This window comes from Poecilia mexicana, unplaced genomic scaffold, assembly GCF_051168715.1.
Source record: "Poecilia mexicana isolate PSO_F unplaced genomic scaffold, ASM5116871v1 scaffold_5, whole genome shotgun sequence".
NCBI lineage: Eukaryota > Metazoa > Chordata > Actinopteri > Cyprinodontiformes > Poeciliidae > Poecilia > Poecilia mexicana.
Genome location: NW_028263374.1, coordinates 15,213,446 through 15,238,446, shown reverse-complemented (window position 1 = coordinate 15,238,446; position 25,001 = coordinate 15,213,446). Strand labels below are relative to the sequence as shown.

The window sequence follows — 25,001 nt, the reverse complement described above, 5'->3', positions numbered from 1 at the left end:
TCTATCTGTACGTGCTTCTGGTGTAACGCATGGTATGCAAATGACTACAAACGGATACTTAAATGAATTATTTTGTGTACGGAATTTTGAAACATTTTATCAGTTAGAACACGAGAACAACGTAGATTGCATGTAGAGAGTGACATGTTACTCTCTATGTTTATTCTAAATTAATTTAATGTTTCGGGCAGTATGAAAATATTTCTGGTAAAAAATAAAAGGTCAACTAAAAACAAAACACAACACGTAAATAAAACGCCGTCTTTGTATAAATCTGTTTTCCCAGTTACAGTGAAGGCGTCCTCACGCACGACACGCCCCGGCAGGCTGTTAGTAGCTGCCCACAAAGTTTCTCAGCCAGGTGACAGTTGAGTCAGGAGGGAAACAGCACGGACGCTGCCTACGCAACCAAACTGGATACATAAAGATATTTTTCATCTCCAAGCCAAAGTCAGTCACAGATTATTTGCTAGTAATATAGTTTACTGAGTTTTTTTTTTACGTCGTAAACCATAAAAGCCTTCCTTCCGCCCTCTTTTGAACAGTGAGCAGCTAGTAGTAGCAGCAGCAGAAGAAGGACATTTAACGTTAGCTCACGTCGTTACTTCAGCGGTCGTTGTATTTCTGTCCAGGTAAGGTTTCACTGCTGCCAACATGTCCGAGACAGCCGGGGATGCGAAACCGGAGGTGAAGCAGGCGAGCAAAGAAGTGAAGGAGAGCGAAAATGTCGCGGAAAAATATTCAGCCATGACCGTGAGCAAGAACAGCGAAATTAACATGGGAGAGCTGTCATCGGTGTTCAGCTCTGTGCCCACTCACAAACCAGTTAAAAAGGTAAGGCTTCTTAAGCTACATTAACGGGCAGCTTAACGGCATCCATGGAGGACGTTTAGATGGCAACTCTGTGCTCATGCTGTCTACTGTTACGTAAATGTTTGTGGCTGCATCTCGTCTGTTTCTCGTCATGATTTATCCAGACGGACTTTTTAATAGTTGAAGGCTAAACAACTGTTAATAACGTACTGCAGAGCTACATTTATTCCGCTCTGCTTCACGTGATGAGTTGTAAAAGTATTCTTGCTTTATCAACTTTTTTCTTATTTTGTATCCTTAAGCCACAAACTTTATGTATTTGATTAAATTTGGCATATACAGAGCTGTTCGTCGTTGTGATGTGGCTTGTGAAAGACCAGCTTTGAACATCTTAATTCTTAAGTTTTAGATGAATCTTCCACAAATTTAAAGTGTTTGGTGAGGCATGATTGACTCATGCAAACCATAATCTAAGCCATTCACAACTGAGCTCTGTCTGTATGTCCAGGAATGCAGTCCTGAGGAAATATAAACCTCCACTACAGTCTCTACCTGCTGAAGAAAAGTATTCCCACACCAGTATACTGCCACCACAGTGTTTTACCATGGGTACCATATATTCAGGGTGTTAGTTTTTCCAGATCACTGAGCCTATTGCTAACTGTTTCAACTCACCAGGCCACCTTTTTCACATGTTATTTGTGTCCCCTGCATGGCTTTTGGCAAACTTCAATCATGCCTTGTCATATTTTTTTTTCTTACCACTCTTTCATATAGTCCAGATTTGCTGAACTGACAACTAAAGGTCGTCCTATAAAAATATTTTTCCATCTAAGCTGTGGCATTTCTGCAGCTCCTCCAGAGACGCACTGGGCCCCTTTACCTCGTCTACTTATTAATGTTCTCCTTGCACAATTTGTAAAAAGACAAAAGAAAAACATGTATAATTGTCCTTCCACTTCTGCTCATTGTGTCTTAATTCATTTGCAAGGTTGTACAAGGCTGTACATACAACTTGTTAAAAATGTATAATTTGTAAGTAACATCATGTTTCCTGCTAAGATCTTGAAGTTATAGGATATACCTCACTAGAAATACTTCCTGGTTTTTGTTTTTAAACAAACTGCTGTATTATATTTATAGGTCTCTGAATCAACAGGGCTATTTGTTCTTTTGTAAACTTCCCAAAAGTCAGATGTTACCCAACACTTTGAAGGAACAGGGAGGAGTTTGACCTTCCTGAGGCTTCATTAAAGTCAGACAGGAATGGAAAAAAAAATACTAGCAGCAGATTTTTGAAAATATGCCAGCTTCAAGCTGGTATACCCCTAGGGAAAAGAAGTTTAGTTAAATCACAGGTCCAACACCCTCAGCCCATGGGTACCAAGTCAAAGTTTCTGCTTTGCTTTAATTTCACTGTTTCACATCCTCTTTTTCTTTTAAGTAGGCCTGTTACTCTGCAGCAGTAACTAAATTTGCTTTAGTAGTTGTTTGCATAGCCAAAGAGTAAGATATTTTTTGAAGCAGAAATAATTTTGTTCCCTGAAAACAGATTAACAAATAATAAAATGTATTTGAAGTCACAGTTTACTGGATAGTTTTGATTATGATTTTGTAGGAGGAAAAACTTACAATTTCCTAGAACAAATGGCAACGCTGTCAACTGTCATGAGATGCATTTTATCCCAGTTTTAAGATGGTAATTTATGTCTTATGCACTTATGTGTTTGGCGACATATTTGACAACACAAAGAGCGGCGCAGGGGAAAATATGTTTATCTCAGTTAAGATGTGTGACTGATTTATCTTCTAGACCTATTTTCATGCCATCTTGCCACTTTGGCCTGTTTCAGCTTTAAACCTTGATAACAGTCACCAAAAGCTCAAACATTCAGAATCTGATTATTATCTTAAGATAAGCTTACAATGCAGGAATACAAATATTGTTATGTATGTACAGTTCCTTGCAAGAATATTTGTACCTATTGATGTTTTCCACAAATTCATATGGATTTTTTTTAGGATTTTTCTGATGGATAAATACAAGGTATTGCATAATTGTGAAATGGGAGGTAAATTATTTTGATGCATTTTTTTAAACAAAATTATAAAAAGTATGGCATGGACTTGGTGTGATCTGACTACATGGTTCAACAATCTTTCCACTCTTCCATCCTGAAATTGTGGAATGCACAGCTGATCATTTTCCTGTGGCGCTCTGCAGCTCCTCTATTATTTCCTGGGGTTTCTGAACCACTTCTCTAATTTTAATAGGTTTGTGTTTTTCCACTTTTTATTTTTGGGTGAGGGGTTGAACCGTGCTCCGTGTGATGTTCGAAGCGTGGGATATTTTTAATGACCTAACTACTTTAAACTTTCTGCCTGACCTGTCTGCTGCCTTCTTTGATCCTCTCAGTTGTTCACTAATGTTCCCTAACAAACCTCTGAGGCCTTCACAGAGTGTCTGGATTTAAACTGAGATTAAATTACATCCAGGTAAACTCTGTTTACAAATTAAATGACTCCAAAAGCAATTGATTACACTAGATTTTATTTTGGGGGTACAGGAGTTAGAGGGACTGAATACAAAATGTAATGCATGCCAATAATTTAGATTAAAAAAATATATAATAATTTTCCTTCCATTTAAATATTATGTGCTGCTTTGTGTTGGTCTATAATAAATAAAATTATGTGCATTGAAGTCTGTGGTCATAAGCTTAGTTACACAATGAATAACTTTGTTATGCACAACAATGCACGACCTTTAAAGGTCTATAATTGTTTAGCTGATTTCTATCAACAATAGAAACATGTAGCTCAACTTATTCAATGATCCATAACACAAATAGTTGCATGAAGTCAAAAACATGACACCTTTTTACTTCCATCCATCCAAACATTCTCAGTCATCAAAAATGTGCTGCTTTGATTACAAATAAGCTGACATGGCAAAAGAGACTGCTCTGTTTTATAAGCATAATGCTTACTAATTTATGCAACACGCATACATTTTTCATAGCAGTGCAGTAGAGTAGGGGGCGGGGGGCTGTTCACTAGCAGTATAAGTTGGATTGGGACATCGAAAACCAAATTTCCAAAGGCGGCTTAAGCATCTATTTTTGGCAACAGAAAAGAGAAGCTTGGTAGCTATAAAAGAATTATGATGGGACAAGAAAAATAAACCCATCTGACTTCATTCAGTTTTAGTAAAACTACAATACCACCACACAAAATATTTAAAACAATACTACTGCATTTTCTTCTAATAAAATCCTTTTGCTTTTGTGTTTGTTTTTTTGTGCTGACTTTACATTTGTTTCATATGATAACAGTTTAAACCAAATAATTGTTTGTTTGTTTGTTTAATAGCAAATTCAGTTTGTTGAGGAAAAACAGGAGTTCAGCAGGTTTCCCACCAAAACCGGCCGCCGTTCCCTGTCCCGCTCCATCTCGCAGTCCTCCACCGACAGCTACAGCTCTGGTAAGAGTTCACATCATGCACACTGCACCACATACACACCATCAAGACATCCTAAGTATTGTTATTTATGCATTTTCTAATTTCAGCTGCGTCCTACACCGATAGCTCAGATGACGAGACTTCGCCTCGGGACAAAACACAAGTCAACTCGAAGGGCAGCAGCGACTTCTGCGTGAAAAACATCAAGCAGACTGAATTTGGGAGACGTGAGATTGAGATAGCAGAACAAGGTAACGCATGACAAAGACACAGTGAACTGAGCAGCTCACTTGTAGCTGATTCATCAAAAACGCAGACGGAAAATCTGTCTTCATGTGCTTTTTTTTGAAACCAGACAATGCTAGTTTCTATGAACTTCTTGGTTAGGGTTTTTCTGATTTAAAAAAAACAAAAAAAAAAAAACAACACAAAAATAAACTGACCATTTATTACACCATTTAACAACAGATTTGAAAATAAAAAGCACCTGGTCAACTAATGTAATGAGAAACAGGCTAAGACCAGCTGACTGATTACCGACCATTTTCTTAAAAAACTTCAGTTTCTTCTTGTATCAAGAAGGCCGATTGTCTTTCAGTGACATGATGGGCAAAATTTTTCATAATATGCTAACTAAAAATACAACTTAAATTTTAACATTATTTTGTGTCGGCTGTATTAAATACCGACTGAAGAATGACCAGCGACGCCCTCTTCTGGATGGCGACCAAACTACAACACTAAACAAAGTTCTTAGGATGATATTAATTAATCAATTGGAGCTAATTTTACTCTAGTAAACCATTAATCAACAATTATTATTGTTACCCATAGATTAAACAGTTATTATGGGAAAGAGTGGTTTTATTTAACTATAAACTCACTGGTCACCATAAGATGAGATGTTGGTTGCGTTTTAACAAAACTGCTGACCAATTAACAACACGCTCAGGCACCTAGACTCTGACGTTCAAACAGAGTAACAGAACAAAATCCAATTTAAGTAACTAAGAATGGTTATTGGTGCCAAACAGGCTGTACTGAATAACAAAGTCTTTATTTAAGCTGCAACATTTAGACAGGAGGAGAAGAATTTGTTGTAAAGATCAAAAGCATGAACCATAATGACTATTGTCATCAGTTCAGGCTGTTAGTAGTAGAGTAATTGCATTGGGCCTCTTATTATTAACTGAATACATTTTAAACACCACCACTTTACCCGAGTTTTGCTATTGACCATTTCCATCCATTAAAGACCAAAATGCCCTCAAGAATTAAGATAGTTGTGAAGATAAATGGGTGTCCGACCCGCTTCTAGTAAGTTCTGTTACACACTTTAACAGAGTGCATGTAGAAATAACCGTCTCTCAGAGGGATATTGTGAAAACTATGAGTTTTTCAGCATCATCTGTGTTTCTGTTTCTCCCTCTCACTATTTGTTATGTTGTTCAGATATGTCGGCGCTGATCTCACTCAGGAAGAGAGCACAGAGTGAGAAACCTTTAGCGGGTGCCAAAATCGTGGGCTGCACTCACATAACTGCTCAGACTGCAGTAAGATTTTTTTTTTCTCCCTCATATCAAACTTTAGTGGCTTAACAGAGGCTTGGCTGCACACTGTAATGTTTTCGATGAAATGTATTACATATCACGTTCCTGTCTGTGTGGTTCTCTTCAGGTGCTGATTGAGACTCTGGTGGCTCTTGGGGCTCAGTGCCGTTGGACTGCTTGTAACATTTATTCAACGCAGAATGAAGTTGCTTCTGCCCTGGCAGAGAGAGGTAAGCAGCAGAGATGATCAAAGCAATTCCCTTATTGAGCCAGCTGACATGTAATCTTATAAATATTAATCATTAACTTGGCAGTTTGATCCTTTTTATGTTTTACTTCCACTTGACTACAGCCATGATGTTCGTAGCATGTGTTACGTGCCCTCTATTGGCGCCTTTTGAGCAAAGCTTTGCTTTGTAATGGGAACGCCTCATGTCGTTTAAAACCAAGGTTACTGTTTGGAAATGGCAAACCCTTGAACATTGAGCCCTGCAGAGATGATTGGACCACATAAGTATCCTCATTTAGAGAGAGAGTGGCTCTGCTTGAGCCTTTTTATCCATGGTTGCTATGTAACTGTCTAAATGTTGTGCACTAAATGCCCAGAGAAAACATTCAGAGTTCTGGTAAAGTAGGAGAGTTCAGTGCTCTCTGGGGCTTCTGCACTTCTAGGTGCTTGTCTTAGTAATTTATTGGTGTGCGTCATCTTCTTCAAGATGGGCTGTTTATTAAACTCTGTGGAAAATAATCTGTCAACTGCTGTCGAGCAACTCTTTAACTGGCGTTTACATCGTGTCCTGAAACTGGAGCTTTACATAAACTCATACAGTTTGAACTGGAAAAATTACACATTTTTATTGGCCATTTTGACATACAGTGGAAATATATAAACTAAAAAAATAAAATTTCTGAAATTGTCTCAGCTTTCAAGATGAATCTTAAAACTCATATTTTTATTGTAACCTATATTGACTGTCTTTGTAATTATTGAATGTATTTGCTGTTTTAAAATTTTTATTTTAGTAATTCAGTGATGATTAAATAATTTTTCTGGTTTTGTTCTTTTATAATTTCAGACTTAAACTTAAAACAGCTCTATAAATAAAGTAGAACATGAAATCTGACCATTAGGTTTGTTGGTTCTGGGGGTTAAAGAGATTGATTTTTTTTTTTTTGGAAAATGCTTTATATTATTTCCATCTCTGATGTCTTAGGTGTGGCTGTGTTTGCCTGGAAAGGAGAATCTGAGGATGACTTCTGGTGGTGTATTGACCGCTGTGTCAACACTGAGGGCTGGCAGCCCAACATGGTGTGTAGAAAACATTTTTATCCCCTCATGAAGTCACAAGAGCTGCTTGTGTTTTGTTAATTACAGTTTGTGTATAAACAAATGGTGTACTTCTTTTGTGCATCTACTTGGATGTGAAATATCGATGTGAAAACTTTTAATCTGTTAGATCCTTGATGATGGTGGAGACCTGACACACTGGGTGTATAAGAAATATCCAAACGTCTTCAAGAAGATCAGAGGCATTGTAGAGGAGAGTGTTACTGGGGTTCACAGGTGATTTTCTTTAAATTAGATGTGAATCCTATGAACATGTTTAGATTTTTGCTTACCCGTTTCATGTGTTTTGTCTTTTTTTATTTTTTTTTTATCCAGGTTGTACCAGCTTTCTAAAGCGGGGAAGCTGTGTGTTCCAGCCATGAACGTAAACGACTCTGTGACAAAGCAGAAGTTTGACAACCTGTACTGCTGCAGGGAGTCTATCTTAGATGGGTGAGTAAAATGGGGTTAGGTATTATTATTTTAAAGGGTTTTTTTTGTTGCACCAGTGGCCAAAGGGATTATATTATGCAAATTAACAATTTAATATTCTGTGTACATGAACAACCTGTTGCTGTATTAGTAATGGTATAGTGCACTGTGTTTTTACATGGTCAGCATATCTTTGAACTGGATCAGTGCTGTCCCTGCTGGTTAATTATCTGCAAGTTAAACTACTGTCTCATAGTAGCATTTTCCTCTGTGCATGAATTACATGGTAAAGATCAACCTCATCAGATGCAACATAAATTGTTTTAAGTCAAAGTAGGAAATAAGCCAATAAAAAAACCTTGATTTGTTTGAGCTGTGATAAACAATACGGTTCAGATTGTGTCAAGTAATATCTCTGGTTACTCAGATTCTCAATCTTCCGGGTAGTTTTTCTTCTTTGCCACTAAATTTGCTAATTTTTTATCTCCAATCTGTTTAGTTTGAAGCGAACCACAGATGTCATGTTCGGAGGAAAGCAGGTGGTGGTTTGTGGGTACGGTGAGGTGAGAGACAATTTGCAATATCAAGAGACAATCTAATCTTAATAACGTAAAACAAATGTTGGGAAAACTGAGTTTCATAGTTTAAATACAGCAGGTTTTTTATATTTATGATTTAAAGTAACAGCTTTTTTTTTTTTTTGCCTGATGTGGTTTTATTTCAGGTTGGAAAAGGTTGCTCTGCAGCTCTGAAGGCTTTGGGAGCCGTCGTCTACGTTACAGAGATTGATCCCATCTGTGGCCTGCAAGCCTGGTGAGGAGAAGATGAATTTAAATGATCGCCGTGCTAAATGTGCTGACATACTGTGGATACACAGGCCAGACTGCATCATTAATAACAAGCATTTAAAGACGCTAAAAATAACTAGGAAAATGCACTGGTGAGACCTTCACTTTATTTATTTGTCCACTTATTATCAGACCTGGTGGAGTTAATGCACAATGGTCGGTTTCCTCACACAAACATGGCTGTTACGCATATATTTTCAAAGGATTGAGGAGTTTTGATGTATGTTTGGGATCGCTGACTTGTCGGAAAACTAAGTGCTGTCAATTACTTCTGTCCAAGCTGTCCCTTGGAAAATGTGATTATATTCCAGATCCAGGACGGCTTAAGAGGCTGAGTTATTGCAAGTTGCTGGAACATCACCATCTGATATTTTGTTCACTTTTTAACAAGCTCACTGTGGCATTTTTAAACTACAGGTGAAGAAAACGTATACAGTGCTGGAAACGACACTAAATAAGTTTAAAAGATTCAAACCCTTTAAACTTTTATTATGACCTCAACCTTATTGAAGCCCTAATGAAAATATGTGGCTAATTCTTAAAAGCCATGTCATTGCCCAGAAATCAGCCAATTTAAATTTACTTCATTGATGGCTAAAAATTGTGTGATTTATGCAATAAATTCAACCATAGGTACTCCATTATACTAGTTACTCTCAACATAGTTGGACAGTATTGTTCAGTTAATTCCCCCACAACATAACAGCACACCAGGGAGCTCTGCTCTGCACTTAAATTGATTTGCATGTCAGTAGATATGTGATGCCGTCCTGATGTGGCCAACTAATCTCTGTTCTCACCAGCATGGATGGATTCAGGGTCGTCAAGCTGAATGAGGTCATTCGCCTGGTCGATGTTATCATCACATGCACTGGTAACAACTTTAAAGTCATACTGACGTCCTCCTAAGAATGCACAGATACAGGATTATATTTCTGTACTTTTTAATCTATTATAGAGGCTTTTCAGCTAATGGCTCTTTGCACTGTTGAACTTTGATTGGACGCTGTTATGTGGATGACGGATTAAAATGGCCTTTCTGCAGGGAACAAAAACGTGGTGACCAGGGACCAGCTGGATCGAATGAAAAATGGCTGCATTGTGTGCAACATGGGACACTCAAACACTGAGATCGATGTGGTAAACTATTGCTTTAAAACCTCTTTCAGTACTTCATAAAGATATTTGAAGGATTGTGTTAAAGATGAGAGCGTGACTCCTGTTTTTGATACTTTTAGGCGAGTCTACGGACTCCTGAGCTGACGTGGGAACGAGTCCGCTCTCAGGTGGATCATGTGATCTGGCCTGATGGCAAAAGGGTCATCCTGCTGGCTGAGGTAACAGGCTTCACCTTTGATTACTGGAGTTACATCTTATAACTACAGATTTAATAAATAAAATGAAGTCTTAGGACTGTAGTATCCTTATCTTATCAATGACATGTTTGTCTTTTTGTGAGACATCTCTGTGGATGTTAACTTGACCAGATAAAATAGCTGGTATCCAAGCAGGATGTTTTATAGAACATGTCTTGTCCTGTCCTTTTCCTTACTCTTATGGATAAAGTTGTACTCTGTGATATCGATGATATGCAAACTCCTTTCATCCTGCTAATAACATGGTGTCATGTTTCACAGGGGCGCCTGTTGAACCTGAGCTGCTCCACCGTTCCCACCTTTGTCCTTTCCATCACAGCCACCACTCAGGTAAAATGGTTGTAAAAGCCAAACCGTATTTATGTTTCTGCTCTATTATAGCTGGAAGAGCACACAGGATTTGCAGCAGGCTTTTTCCATTTTCTGCAATTATGGCTCGTAATCTCTTGATCCGCCCTGGAAATGACGGAGTAACCGGGGAACTAAATTATGGCTATTTTTATAGCCTTGCCTCCCTTTTCCTGCCTCTTGCTTTTATTAAATTCAAGATTTGTAGTCTTTTTTTCATTTCTGATATGATCGTGTGAGTAATATTTGTTTCTGCTTCAGGCTTTGGCCCTCATAGAGTTGTATAATGCCCCAGAGGGACGTTACAAACAAGACGTGTACTTGCTCCCCAAAAAAATGGGTAAGGATTCAAAGTGTGACAGTATTGTTTTTACATTTTAGAAGCTTGCAAGAACTACTCAATAGCAGTAGAGTGAATTAATTGGTTTTCTACATCTATCTACCAAACATATAAGTTTTGTTATTTTGGTTTTATTGATAGCTTAATGTAAAGATACTCAACGTAAAGCACATTTTCCAGGAACCAGGGCAGTGTGTAGGTCATTATTAACCACCTGCATCTATATTGCATTTACCAGAGTAAAAACAGATTACCAGGGTGGAAATTTACCACAGAAGAAATCTGTAATAGGGAGGTTGTGCTTCATTTTCCAGGAACTTTTTAATTTGTTGGATGGAGTTTTGTTGACGTAAAGTTCTATACATTTTGAATTTGCTTATTTTTCAACTTAATTCAAGCACATATTAATTTTCCACATTAATGTTAACTCTATTACAGCTAAAGTTATTAACAGGGTTACAGGCATCTGTGGATAGAGGGAGTAAAGCCTCTATTCAATGTAATATGTTAAGCTGTTAAGCTCTTTGAGTTTTGAGTTTAAGTGCCTTTGGGACATGTTCCCCAGGTTTTATTTACTAAATAAAACTTTATTTGTTAAGGTTTTATTAGCTGAAGAGGTTGAATGTTACAACTTTTCTCAACTTTGAAGCGATTAACTTCAGTTTTGCAGTGTAAATGCTGTGAAGGGATCACAAGTTTGTAGCTGAAACATGAGGCTTGTTGCTGCTCTCTAGTTACTCAAAAAAACAGAACAGAGCAGTCTGTCCGTGAAATCCTTCTGACAAAATCATAGGTTATTTTGTTGTTACTGAATTTACAAGCAAGGAAGAGAGGTTTGTGGGCACAGATTTGATCTTTGCAGAGAGGAAGCTTGTAGCACAAGGAGAAAATATCTGTGCAAGAAGCAGAACATCTGAGAACGACAACAAAAATTTGAAGGAGAAGTGAGAATATTTGAAAGAGAGCAGAAGTTTACAGTGCACAATTATAAATTTTGAAAGTAGAGATTAAATTCCTGCTTTCAAATTGAGAATGTAAAGTTTTTGCAGTAAAAGTCACCCGTAGAAATCATTTCAGACATTGAGTCTTTTGAATTGTCTCCCTAAACCATTTTGTTTTTTTCTTTTTCAGATGAGTATGTGGCCAGTTTGCATTTGGCCACTTTTGATGCCCACCTGACAGAACTCACTGATGAGCAGGCAAAGTATCTGGGTTTGAATAAAAATGGCCCCTTTAAGCCAAACTACTACAGGTACGCATGTACTCCTCACATTTAAAATAACACACGCACCTTTAAAAATTTCCTTAAAGCATTTCCTCTAATAACTATACATGTTATTACATTCAGAGTTCTGAAAATTATTCAGTAGCAAATGTTTCTTCTTGATGCTTACCCTAAAACTTTAGTAACTTGACAATGAAACAACTTTAAACCCAGTTGACACATAAAAATCAGTAGAATATACATTTTTATCCTAGAATTGTATTTAATATGCGTGTTAAAATGTAAATCAATATTAATATTTTATAGGACCTCATGAAACTTAAAAAAACATTTTTTTTTGTGTGCCTGCAGGTATTAGGCTGCCACCACCACGGTCTGGACCAGCCCTACGTGGATCTGTATATTTCTGATATTACCCGTTCTCAAGAAAGATAGACTTATCTATCTTGTATTTTATATTTTTCATGGGAGGTACAAGTTGTATTTAGACACATCTGACGTGCTGCTTCCTATAAACGATGCACGAGGCACTTAGCTGGCTATAAAAGGTTAATGTAATAATTACAGCACTAGGATATCTGATAGATGTACTGAATGTGTTTCCTTAGCTGCTGGTTCCTGTCTGGGAGCTACTGAGAGCTTTTCCAGTAAAATGTGCCAAATAACAGAGGGCTAGTGTTGTGAAAGATAAAGAACTAAAAACGCGATAAACCTGTTTAGAGAGCCAATTTATTATTATTATTATTATTATTATTATATATGTATATGATTACTGTATGAGATTTAATTCTGAAAATATGCATGCTCTGAATGCACCGATTAATAGATCCTTGAGCTTATTGAACCTTAAACACTTAGCTGGGTGTTAAAAACTGTGTGAAAACTTTCTGGGATGTGCGCCATCATTAAAATGATGAGTGAGGAATATTTTTTGCTCAAAGTGGACCAAATGTGAGTTAAAGTCCTGTTGCTGGACAAAATGAGCTTTATTTGGGTATATTTAGTGTGTGTGTGTGTGTTTTTTTTTTTAGATGAGCCATAGCAAGTTAAAAATAAAACTTTGTTTCTAATATTTCTACCACCTAGTGGCCAAATATAGCTCAGTGCTGCTGTAATGTTTTTTCCTTTCACATTTATTCACAAGAGACATTCCATGAGAGGGAGAAGAAGTGCCCTGATCTTTAGTAATATCATAGTTCCTGTCTACCACAATGAATAGTTAAGATTATAATGTTTGTTTCAGTTATGTTTTCATCAGTTAAGGGCATTTGCTTAATCTGTAAATATTTTTCTTACAAGATCTATTTCATCTGATTTTCAGCATCATGTTTAATCACAATATTTTTAAAAAATGCCCTTTTTATAATGGTACTAAATTAATATTTTAGGAGTTTTAATTCCGTGTTAGATTCAACTGACCTGATAAAAGTACGTTTAGTGATGTATATTCCACTAATTCTGCAGCAGATAGAGCAGTCTTTAAAAAGTGATATTTTTCTTTAGACCTGTTTCAGTACGGGTCTTATTTTATGCATCAGATGGTTTTGATCCATTTTTTGTACAGGAAGAAATTTTTTTTTAAATGCTTTGCAAAAAAAAAAACTAAAACAAAAAAAACTTCTTTACAGCCAGTTGTAACCAAATCTTGCTTTACACTTTGTGTCATCTTACAAAATCCTCATAACATTTGCCTCTTTCTAACAATAAGCCATAACTTGTTAATTTTATTATTTTTGGTAAAGCTGCAGAGTTTGGTGGTTGTCCTGTCAAAACTCGTTAGCATATTTCAGTTGCCTGCATCATATACTGCTGTACTTTGTGATGACTATATTACTGTCCATTTATGTTTAGTATACTTTTAAAGTCGTAGTAAACGTGTACACTGCGGTTTCACCCTTTAGAAATCTTCTTCTGCAATAAGATATAATTACTGTTATTAGTGTTTTCAGCTGATGTAATCTTTTAATCAGCCGATTTGAGTCCGTTTGACCCATTGCCTATTGAGGAATAACGGAGCTGCTGTGAAGTGCTTACTTGTTTGCACTGACAGCTTTAATGGTACTAGATTCAGGGACACTCAAAGGTATTAGAGAAAGTGAGTGCTGTAACCATGGTGACTATTGGTTGACAGTGCCTTGTGACTCATTTAATTATTTGTATTTAAAACAGAGTATTGTTTCCTCCAGAGTATGACAGCTATGCACCAAAACCCTCATCATTTTGTCAGTATAAGGGAATTAAAATTTTCTGCATTAGCATCCCAGGGTAACTGTTTGATCTTTCTCATAAATGTGAATAATTTTACACACTGTTAACATGTTCAATGTTTTGAAATTGTAGATTTTCCCATTTTATTTATTGTGAGAGCAGATGGGTTTTATTCTCATTGAAGCACCTGAAAACGTATCTGTAACCAATTTATCTGCTTTGACTGATTATAACCACATTAACAGTGTTTTATAATAGACACAAATGAATGTGAATCCCAGCTACTGTCATGTCGAGTCCCACTGTGATTAAAAGGAAAATGTTACATTTGAATTAAAGATCCCTAAATCATATAATGTCCTGCATTTAACACAAACTGTAGTTTAGGTTGAATGATTTAATAAATCTGCATTCTGTTCAGCATCTGTCCTCAATAAATGGTTCATCTTGAAAATTGCCTTACTTCTATTATTCTCCCACACACAGTCTGTATAGACATTTCTACAAGTGTCAAAGTGACCCTCATGTCACTTTTATTAGTCGTAACTACAAAACTGTATGCAGTATTGGTGTAAAATTACTTGGTAAAAAATTATTTGTAATTTATTTTGAAGTATTTCAACATTCATTTTGAGAAAAGAATGTTGAAATACATCTTTTTGAGAAATCATGCGATGCTGACGTCAGACGCAAACTCCCGAAGATCCCCTTCCATCTCGCGAGAGTTTACTTCACTTGCAAATGAATTATGGAGGTCGGTGGGAATGGTGGTGGGCTTCCTGTAAACAATAAACAGAGAGCGATGCTACCAAATAAAGGAGGCAGAGGCGAATTCCCTCGAACTCCAAGGAAAGACTCAGAGGTACGAAGAGAGAAAAATGTTCATTGTCATCATGGTTTTTCAGAGATAAACAAACTTAGGCCTTTAGATGTGTTGCTGCTTTAGTAACGACAGCTAACTCGGTCTAGTTGGACTATCTGGTCATTTTAATATCAGAATCGAAAAACTTTAAGTAATTTAAATAGGCGACAGCTGTGTGTGTCGTTTCAGTCATTGGCTTTTAAGTAATTGATACCGTTTATTATCGGTGTTTCTGATGTTAAATGCTAACTAGCTGGTGTTAGCTAGCTGCTATTGGAGGCCTTAACTGCCATGAATCAGGCTAGCTTCACGTTTTACGTCCTTTTCTACTGTGACACCTAATATAGCAACCTAGTTTCATATCTGTAAGGAGTACAGGAAACATCGTGGTAACCTTTATGTGAAATAGTAAAATATAACGGGATTATTGTTACATCTATCAGAAACTAATTCCCTAGTTAGTAAGGTCTGCAGAAGTATGATTTCATTCAGGTGTGTGGCAAAAGGGAAACATCTAAACCAGTGTTTGCCCACCTTTGTCCATGAGGCACACTGAATTGGATGTTTTAGATGTTTCCTCTGCTTTAACACATCTGATTCAGATGAGGGCTGTTCAGCAAAAGCCTGTTAATCGGCCATAAAATGAAATCAGGTGTTATGAAGCAGGGAAACAACCTGAAACATGAAGGAAATGAACCATTAATACTAGAGTTTTCCTACTTCTGGTCCTCAAAACCCACTGCACTGCTTGGTTTAGATTGTTTCCCTTCTGCTACACAGCTGAATTTAAATGAATATTAACACTTAATGCACTTGATGAGATGCTGAGAAGGGAATGCAATCATGTTAAGGTGCACTGGACCAGGAGAACTATTTAAAACGCGAAGAGACTGTCTGTGAGGACCAGGGTTGATGGTGTGGAGTGAGGGTTCTTGTTCTGATCCGTCCCCGGAGTGGTGTTGTTGAAAATGATAGATGTTGGATTTAGTGAACACACGAGTAAGATGATGTCAATGTCACAGCTGATAACTTCTTGATGTCAGTGCGGTTCTCCAGCTGCAGTACAGCAGACAGAAGAGCTCTGCCAATGATGGCGAGAGGAGCTGAAGGATTCACTGGAGCGTCCCTATCCTCTACCCAGGATCTCTTTCAGATCCGCTGCAGGAACCGGCCTCTGAACATTGTCACACTCTTTCCACAAATACTCTGAACTGTTACCATCGGCTTCGTCAAAAGCAGAACCAGCAATCTGCTGCACAGCTTTCTGCCTCATGCTGAGCGGCTGTTAAGATCATAAACTTTATATTATCACACGTACTTTAGATATTTTTTTTAATCTTGGTGTTTTGTCTCTTAAATTTCTTAAACATCCTTTGAAGGTCTTTGAAAAACACTCTTGTGTGCTGTCTGGTACACTATATAAAAAAAAAGGATAATAAACTGATTTCTCTTTGGAAGCCATCCATCAGATTGATGCAAGCTGCTATGTGTTGTTCACAGGGCTTGTCTGAGTCTCCAGATCTTGAGTTTGAGTATTCTGACACAGATAAGTGGGCTGCAGAGCTGTCAGGTGTGTTTGCTGTGTTTTTATTGTCTTTTTATTTTAATGCATATTTTAAATTGAAGCACTCTGGTCACTTTGTTTTGTGTAATAGTGTGCAATGCTAATAAAGATAGATTGATTGATATTCCATAAATCTCAATGCCTATTTTTTCAGCACTGAAAACTTAATTTTACATATATTTATAGCTTTTTAATTATAATTATTTGCAAATGTTCCAGAGCTCTACAGTTACACTGAAGGACCTGAGTTTGCCCTTAACAGGAAGTGCTTTGAGGAGGAATTCAGAGCTCATGGTGCGTATAGTTATTCCCCAAACTACCATTTATAAATTGAAGGTATTTCCATAATGTTACATTCTCTGTTTGTCTGGACCTCAGTCTCGGATAAGAAGTGGACGGACCTCGATGCCGCCCAGCACAGAGCGCACGCCATGCGTCTGCTGGACGGCCTGGAGGTCATTGGTCGTGAGAAGAGGCTAAAGGTTGCCAGAGCCATCCTCTACATGGCTCAGGGTCAGTGCAAGTTGTTTACATCGTTTGGAATAAAAATACACTATTGTTGGAGTTATCAATTATTATGATGATTAATCAATCAGATAAATTCTGTAGGTTTTTTTTATTTACGATCTTAAGCTTGTTTTATACAAAATTAGAGATGAAAAAAATGCAAAAAATTCAAGAAGAAAAAAAAACATTTTATTGCCTAAAATACAACGACGTTCCTTTAGTGAATGGTTGATTATTTGTAGCGAAGAATTCATCTGCAGCTAAGAAAATACTTCACCAGTCAAGTGAAAAGCTCACACCTTCCTGCTTAACTTAGCATTAATACAGAGTAGGACTGGCTCATTTTGAATCCGTGCACTCTGCTTAACAATTAATAGATTAATAATTAGTTGACAATAATTTTCATGACTGGTTAATCACGATTAATCGAATTAATTCAGCCAAAGAACATCTGTACTTTTTTCTCTGCTTCACGTTGGTGTATTTGTTTTTTCAGGAGCCTTTGCAGACTGCAGCTGTGAGGCTGAGGTTCAGTACTGGATGAGATACAACATATTTCTGCTGCTTGACGTCGGAACCTTCTCTGCTCTGGTGGAGCTTCTCAACATGGAGATCGAGTACGAGCAACGACCGTTTACCTAACCTGACCTCCGATAAGCCGAATAACAGATGAAAATAGAGCCCCGAAAGGAAAAAAGTCGGCGTTTCACGAGGCTTTTAGTAGACAGATGTTCTGCTGAATAACAGCAATCTGCTTCCTGTTGTTCAGTAACAGCGCTGCCTGCAGCAGTGCGGTGAGAAAGCCGGCCATCTCCCTCGCCGACAGCACCGACCTCAGAGTTCTGCTCAACATCATGTACCTGATGGTGGAGACGATCCAGCAGGACGACCCAGCTGACAAGCCTGAATGGAAAATCATGAAGGAAACCTTCAAAGCTGAGCTGGGTAAACATCTTCAGAAGAGCTGCCGTCATTTTAAGGTTTGAAAAAGTCCCCTGGAAGCTAATTGCAACTTGGTGATAAAATCCAGGTTCGCCTCTGTTCAACAACGAGCCGATCTCTGTCATGCTCTTTGGAATGGTCACCAAGTTCTGCAGCGGCCATGCCCCACACTTTCCCATGAAGAAGGTGCTGCTGCTGCTGTGGAAGAGCATACTGGTGAGAGGGGAAACCCATCCAGGCTGCTTCTGGTACAAAGAGACGCATCGTGCTGGAAAATCCTTCTTTCTCATCTCGTTTCAGTTCACGCTGGGAGGGTTTGAGCAGCTTCAGAGCATAAAGGTCTGCAAACGCGAGGAGCTGGGTCTCCCTCCGCTCCCAGAGGACAGCATCCGAGTCATTCGCAGCATGAGGGCGGCGTCTCCTCCGGCATCTGCGTCCGATCTCATCGAGCAGCAGCAGAAACGAGCTCGCCGAGAGCACAAGGTAGACACCGCCGCAGCTCCGAGAGCGGACTTTAAGCTGAACCATCTGGACCAGAGGTTTCCAAACCGCTTGTTCAAAAGGTCCACATCTGATTTCTAGATGAGATCAAAGGTCTGGAGCAGTTAGTAATGAACAAGTACATTTTTTTTCTTCAATTTGTTTACGATTACCAAGCAAAAAAAGTGACGCTGTAGGGATAAACTTAAAAACTTTAAAATGTGACAATACGTTTTAACTTAATTACTTGTCATTCCTCAACAAACACAAGAACTTTCTTCACCTAAACATGTGAGTCCTTATGTTTTTTTCCTCAGGCACTGATCAAGCAGGACAACCTGGATGCCTTCAATGAGAAGGATCCCTACAAGGCTGACGACTCTCGTGAAGACGAAGATGACAACGATGACAACGATAACTCTCTGGAGCCAGAGACGTTCCCTCTGGAACGCGACGAGGTGATGCCTCCACCCATTCCTCATCCTCCGTCAGAGAGGGTGTCCTTCCCTAAAGGGCTACCATGGGCTCCCAAAGTCAGGTGCAGCACAGACATTTTAATTCATGTCACTTACACGGTTTTACCCCCCAGGTTTACAGCTTCTGTGCTGAGTGTGCTTTTCACGGGACATTTCTGATGCTATTAATGTTTTTGATCCAACAGGGAAAAAGATATCGAAAACTTTTTGGAGTCCAGTAGAAGTAAATTCATCGGTTACACACTGGGAAGGTGAGTTTGCTTATGTGTGTGTAAAAATAAAGTTTCCAAGATGCAGACGTGTAAGGCTGAAGTGATTGATTATTGAAATAGTTGTCAACTAATTTATGAATTGATTAATTAACTGGAGTATACAGACTCACTCAGAGCAGTAATCGATCCCAAACTGTTCAAAAACTAAACACATTTTGCATTTAAGGTGAATAAAACCTTCATTTTCTGTAAATACGTTCTACTCAGAACTACTTACGTGACGTAGTTTTAGCTTCACCTAGTTTAAATTCTGTAAAATAAAATCTATTAAGCACATTTTGTTATCCAGTTATTAATTCTTGTACAAAATGGTATTTTACTAGTATTGTATTATAATCGTATTTTAGGCAATAAAATGTTTATTTTCTAAGAAAAAAATGAATTTAACTATTTATTTATTTGCATCTTTTAATGTATTTCTAATATTGTATAAAAAAGGATTGCTTAAATGAAAAATCTGCAGAATTTGTCCAGTTAATCAAATAATTGATTACTAATTTAATGTCTTAGTTGCAGCCCTCCAGACATAATAAAGCTGTATTTTTGCTCCGCAGTGATACGGATACAGTGGTTGGTTTACCCCGGCCGATTCACGAGAGCATCAAGACGCTGAAGCAGGTGCTGCAGCGTGATGTGTGGAAGATCAGCATGTATGTGGCTGGGGTTGATTGTTTTTAATATTTTCCTCCCATTTTTACAGCATAAGTATATTTCCGTAGCAGAGGTGCAGATGGCAAAGGAGGAGGAATACCAGAAAACTCCGCTGTCTGTGGTGAGTGGGAGTGACATCTGTAATATATTCTGTTGTACAGTTAATTTCAACATGTCTTCTTCATTTCCTGTGTTCAGGGTGAAGAGGAGGTGGAGATGTGTGCCACCGAGCTGCTTTATCAGGGGATTCTTCCCAGTTTGCCTCAGTACATGGTGAGTGCTTGCTGGTTCAGTTTTACTTCATGTTTAAAGGTAGCCTAAATGAGAATTAAACGTCCTTACAAAGGAAAAACAATTAAATTTATTAGCCTTTTAAATAGCTGATAAGAGTCCCTTTAAACAGTCAATTGTATTTATATTCTTTTTGATTCATTTTTGCATCTTTTTATTTCTTCTGGGTCCATTTTTAACAAAAGGAAACTGCTAATGCTCTCCTTCCCATCAGCAACAACTTCCACACCGAACAGTGTTGTTGTTTTGTGTCGTCTTCTGTAGCATGAGTGTGGCGCTTCCACTGATCTGAAGATAACACAAAATTTTAAGTTTCTGGCTGTTCATTCACTGGTCAGACCTGATCAAGATGAAAGTCTTAAAACTTTTGACCAATAGCTGTTTTTGTTTTTCAGTGCGTTTGTTCCAAACCCGACTCAAGCTGGTATCAAATAGTTAGCATAGATTAATAATATCCTTTATTGTCCCACAATGTGGAAATTTCTGTTCAACAGCAGCAAAGTGACAGGCATTCAAAACAAGTAGATAAGTCATAAAGTAGAATAAAGAATAAAAAATGTAAACATAAATACCATGTCGTTATTCAAAATAATGTCCTTCAGTTCAAGAAATATGCAACCGAGTTGGTTAATTTAAAATTTTACAAATCTGCATGTATGTTTGAGCATTGTGCTACGTTACCGTTGGATGTGCAGAAAAGATGTTTTGTTTGTCTAATAATTTAAAGTTGTTAGTAAAGGTTTATGGGTTAAACGCCAAAGAAAAATTGGGTCGTATATGTTGTTTGTGGCCACCAGGGGGTGCTGTGAACTCTGTATTCCCTTGATATTCTAATATTTTTAAAATGATGGCAGCACAGTATTTGCAGCACAAACTATTGACTTTGTATTGTTTTGATTTGAAGAATATGAAGGAGCTAACTTCACTGGGGTCCTTTGCGAACATTACATTTAGCTTAAACTTGGAAATGTAAATGTTTTGTTAGGTCACATTTCACCTCCTTGCCTCTCTGATCGTCAGATTGCGCTGCTGAAGATTTTGCTCGCTGCCGCTCCGACGTCTAAAGCCAAAACAGACTCCATTAACATCCTGGCAGATGTGCTGCCGGAGGAGATGCCGTAAGTGGACTGAGCACTGACATAACCCGACTTTACTGACAAAACGAGCAGACATCAGCGGGTTTCTGCAGACATATGGGCACCTAAATTAGTCTCTGACATGATCTGATGACGAGCATCTGTGGAGGCAGACAGAGTGTGGTTGAAAGCAAAGTTAAAGTTAATGTTATAGCTTGAGAGGGGTTCAGCCAAACTGGAGTTTTTCTGCTTGCTGCAGGACGACGGTTCTGCAGAGCATGAAACTGGGCGTTGATGTGAATCGCCACAAAGAAATCATTGTGAAAGCCATCTCTGCCATCCTGCTGCTGCTTCTGAAACACTTCAAACTCAACCACGTCTACCAGGTGGGAACACCTCCGATTTGGTTTCTGGTATCTGAAATTGTGTTTTTGATGTGAGGAACACTCTTTTCATTTTAACAAAAGGATGTGTTTTTTGTTTTTTTTTTCTTTTTAAAATAGTTTGAGTACATGGCTCAGCATTTGGTGTTTGCCAACTGCATCCCGCTCATCCTGAAGTTTTTCAACCAGAACATCATGTCTTACATCACAGCTAAAAACAGGTACTTTTATCTGTCCTTTTTAGATATTAAGCACCAGTCCTGTTGACTGGAAGCTTCTCAGACCAATAAACTATTTCCTTTAATTATTTTTTCTCATCAGCATTTCAGTGCTTGACTTTCCGTACTGCGTGGTCCATGAGCTCCCGGAGTTAACCGCAGAGAGTTTGGTGAGTTTTCTCACTTAAGTCGTAGCTTTAGCAGCTAATTTCAGCACGATGTTGGCATTTAGTTTCACCTTGAACAATTGCCGTCTCAGGAAGCGGGAGACAACACTCAGTTTTGCTGGAGGAACCTATTCTCTTGTATTAACCTGCTCCGAATCCTGAACAAATTAACCAAATGGAAACACTCCAGAACAATGGTGAGTCGGCGTCGCACTGAACTCAACCAGATGTGACCCTGAACACACGTCCTTACAATCTCGGCCGTTCTCCTCCAGATGTTAGTGGTGTTTAAGTCGGCTCCCATCCTGAAGAGGGCGCTGAAGGTCAAGCAGGCCATGATGCAGCTTTATGTCCTCAAACTGCTCAAAGTGCAGACCAAATACTTGGGGCGACAGTGGAGGAAGAGCAACATGAAGACCATGTCTGCCATCTACCAGAAGGTGCGGCATCGCCTCAATGACGACTGGGCTTATGGAAACGGTGAGTGTTCATCTGATTTTAACCAAATTTTGATTTTGTTTAGTTTTACTCAAATGTATTAATATATTAATATGCCAGGTTGGCTTGTTTCTATAGATGTTTCTTTTCTTTTTCTCATAACACTAATTCTAAATTTTCCAGCTGCTCAGTTAGGGATAAAAATAATTCAGTTAGTCAATACATTCCTGAAAGTAACATTATTCTCTTACTTTTACGTGTTTTTATAGTTCCTGGCAAATTACCACGTATTCCTCAAAATGTCAGAAAATGGTTAGATTTCAGAATAAACACAATAATAGTTTACATTAAAAGTATTTAATGGTTTCTGTGCCAATACTTTTCCCCTCTTTTTGCTGGAGGATAAATTACTCCAGAAGTTATTGCGATAAACGGTGATATTGTTGTTTTGAGACCATTTTCAAGTAATATTATGGTAATGGCATCATAATGCAAGGACACATTCTCAAAGATCAATAAACTTTAAATTCTAATGAACATTTAACACTGGAACTGGAATACGTTTTAAATATCCAGAATAATTAAACAAAACAACAGCAAAAAGACAAAATGTATTATGAAACCAAAATTGTCCGTCAAAAAAAGATCTAATTAGCACCAGAATGACGACTTGTGAGAAAAATGCTAAATGATGCAAATGGAAATTATTGAGCTCATTGTAATTTATCATGCGATTAACTGATTTGTTGCTTATCGCGACAGGCCCAGCCGAGTATAAATCAGACTAACCCTGATCTGTTTGCGGTGTCAGATCTGGACGCCCGTCCCTGGGACTTCCAGGCCGAGGAGTGCGCCCTGCGGGCGAGCATCGAGCGTTTCAACAGCCGCCGCTACGACAAGAGCCACAGTAACCCAGACTTCCTTCCTGTGGACAACTGCCTGCAGAGCGTCCTGGGGCAGCGAGTCGACCTGCCCGAGGACTTCCAGATGAACTACGACCTCTGGCTGGAGCGCGAGGTCTTCTCCAAGCCCATTTCCTGGGAGGAACTGCTGCAGTGAGGCTCAGCGCTGCGGAGCATCTTTGTGTTTTTAAGTAAACGGTTCCGGTCAGGAGTTCAGAGAAACCTCAGACGGTTTTCTCCCTGATCAAACAAACTCTTAGCGCAGCATTATGTTACATTTTCTGGTGGTTGGATTTCCTTCAGAAGTTGGGACCTGCGTGGCTTTGTAGGTCACTTAAGCCTCCGACCAAGTGCTTTCTGACGTAAGCTTCTGCCTTTTAGACGTTTAGTATTAACGTGAATCAACGTAAAAGGGAAACAAATAAGATCTTTTTGTATTAAGATTCCTCAGCTTTTTCCCCCCACTGCTCCCATTTTATAAATGAATGACTGATAATGGTTCAAACCCTCATTCTTCCACTTGCAGGTATTTCTCTGTGTGCCTGTTCCTACTTAACGAGGTCAGTAAATCAACTGGAAGCACTACATGACAATTTATTTTAATTCATGTAATTCAGAGTAACTGTTCTGTATTAATGCTACAGTTCAATTCAATCTTTGAATAATCAGACACTGATTATTCAAAGTGTAAATTCATGCATTCTGTCGTCTGAAGGCTGTTTAATTTTTTAAGATTGTTTTTCGTTTGAGCTCTGACTTCCTGCCTCAGCTCTGGGACCATCGATCGCCATGGAAACCTGACTGACCAACAGACTGAAGCAGCTTTAAACTTTTATTCTGAACTCATTTGTTACTGTCTGTGAATAAAAAAAACATTCATGGCTTCTGATTTCACTCATTGAACAGATTATTTGAACTAAAACGGAAAAATACATGTTAAACTTAAATCAACAATTCTTAATTTTTTTTAGTCATATTTGGTTGTAAGGGTGGTGAAGAAAATATAAATACATGTAAATTGTGTAACCTATTTATCATGACTGTCTTTGTTTTACATGGACTTAAATAATGTAATAAAATTATACCGTCGCTTCATTTTCTTCCGTTTACTTTCTGACTGTGACCTAGAGGAGTGGAGAATGCAGCCTCTTTTAGTACTGCATATTTGATGTAAACTGATTAATTTTTCAGCAGCATTGGCTCTAGCAGCTGTTCAGACAGAAATACTCTTAACAAAAAAGAAACTGTAATTTAAAAGATTCACATTAAAGGGTAGCCATATTGTAGAAAGAGAAATATAGATTTATTCATTTAATGTTCTGTGGGGATCCTGTATGTGTAAATGGTGTGTTCCTCTTTGTTTTGTGTTGGGTGGGTTTATGTTGGTGTTTAGGCAGGAAGTGGTCCAGATCTGGCAACCCTGAAGCTGTAGAGCAGTGTTTCTCAAAAGTTTTTTGGACCACTTACCCCATTTAACAAACAAGACCACCTCACTTGAAATTTAACACAGCTTAATATATACAACCTGAAATTAAAATATCAGTCTCTTAACGCACTTATTGTCATGCACAATTCTACTCAGGGCATTTTGAGTTGTTTGCATAGTGTGAAAAGTGGTTTCTAAGGTTTCCAGTTATGTCAAACATATATTTGATTTTACTTTGAGCTAAATAAAAAGAAGTTGTTCTTTACTACTAAGTGTTATGTGCATGTATAACACTTAGGCCTATTTGTATTTTAGAAGCACAATTAAAGAAAAATTGACTTGATTTGCTTTGGCAGAAACATAAATCTTCTGCACCATAGAGCCGTTCAATAATCGAATCGAGCATGAACAACGAC

At 38.1% G+C, this 25,001-nt stretch overlaps 2 protein-coding genes across 2 annotated transcripts; both read left to right on the top strand.

Annotated features, from left to right (window-relative positions):
* Window positions 1-350: 350 nt before the first annotated feature.
* On the top strand, window positions 351-14,384 carry LOC106928186 (S-adenosylhomocysteine hydrolase-like protein 1). The gene is made up of 18 exons (XM_015004268.2): window positions 351-450; window positions 633-834; window positions 4,186-4,297; window positions 4,384-4,527; window positions 5,729-5,829; window positions 5,954-6,056; window positions 7,041-7,135; window positions 7,284-7,390; window positions 7,490-7,606; window positions 8,085-8,148; window positions 8,310-8,398; window positions 9,237-9,307; window positions 9,479-9,573; window positions 9,672-9,770; window positions 10,071-10,139; window positions 10,419-10,497; window positions 11,629-11,749; window positions 12,074-14,384. Exons 2-18 carry the CDS (start codon window positions 655-657, stop codon window positions 12,078-12,080), a joined length of 1,653 nt encoding a protein of 550 aa, XP_014859754.1. The 5' UTR covers window positions 351-450; window positions 633-654; the 3' UTR covers window positions 12,081-14,384.
* Window positions 14,385-14,635: 251 nt separating this feature from the next.
* strip1 (striatin interacting protein 1) lies at window positions 14,636-24,254 on the top strand. Its single transcript, XM_015004285.2, has 20 exons — window positions 14,636-14,792; window positions 16,293-16,362; window positions 16,576-16,650; window positions 16,735-16,869; window positions 17,360-17,480; window positions 17,633-17,808; window positions 17,894-18,021; window positions 18,106-18,288; window positions 18,603-18,823; window positions 18,947-19,012; window positions 19,588-19,651; window positions 19,734-19,805; window positions 19,883-19,957; window positions 20,996-21,093; window positions 21,311-21,437; window positions 21,555-21,655; window positions 21,756-21,822; window positions 21,912-22,016; window positions 22,095-22,299; window positions 23,069-24,254. Exons 1-20 carry the CDS (start codon window positions 14,679-14,681, stop codon window positions 23,314-23,316), a joined length of 2,451 nt encoding a protein of 816 aa, XP_014859771.1. The 5' UTR covers window positions 14,636-14,678; the 3' UTR covers window positions 23,317-24,254.
* The last annotated feature ends 747 nt before the right edge of the window (window positions 24,255-25,001 follow it).

Excerpts from the sequence above, each read along its gene's own strand:
- LOC106928186 (XM_015004268.2), top strand. The coding sequence starts at position 655 with ATGTCCGAGACAGCCGGGGATGCGAAACCGGAGGTGAAGCAGGCGAGC. Across the intron at positions 9,308-9,478 it reads TGTTATCATCACATGCACTG|GGAACAAAAACGTGGTGACC; the intron begins GTAACAACTTTA and ends GCCTTTCTGCAG. Across the intron at positions 9,771-10,070 it reads GGGTCATCCTGCTGGCTGAG|GGGCGCCTGTTGAACCTGAG; the intron begins GTAACAGGCTTC and ends CATGTTTCACAG.
- strip1 (XM_015004285.2), top strand. The coding sequence starts at position 14,679 with ATGGAGGTCGGTGGGAATGGTGGTGGGCTTCCTGTAAACAATAAACAG. Across the intron at positions 19,013-19,587 it reads ATCGGTTACACACTGGGAAG|TGATACGGATACAGTGGTTG; the intron begins GTGAGTTTGCTT and ends TTTGCTCCGCAG. Across the intron at positions 22,017-22,094 it reads GGAAACACTCCAGAACAATG|ATGTTAGTGGTGTTTAAGTC; the intron begins GTGAGTCGGCGT and ends GTTCTCCTCCAG.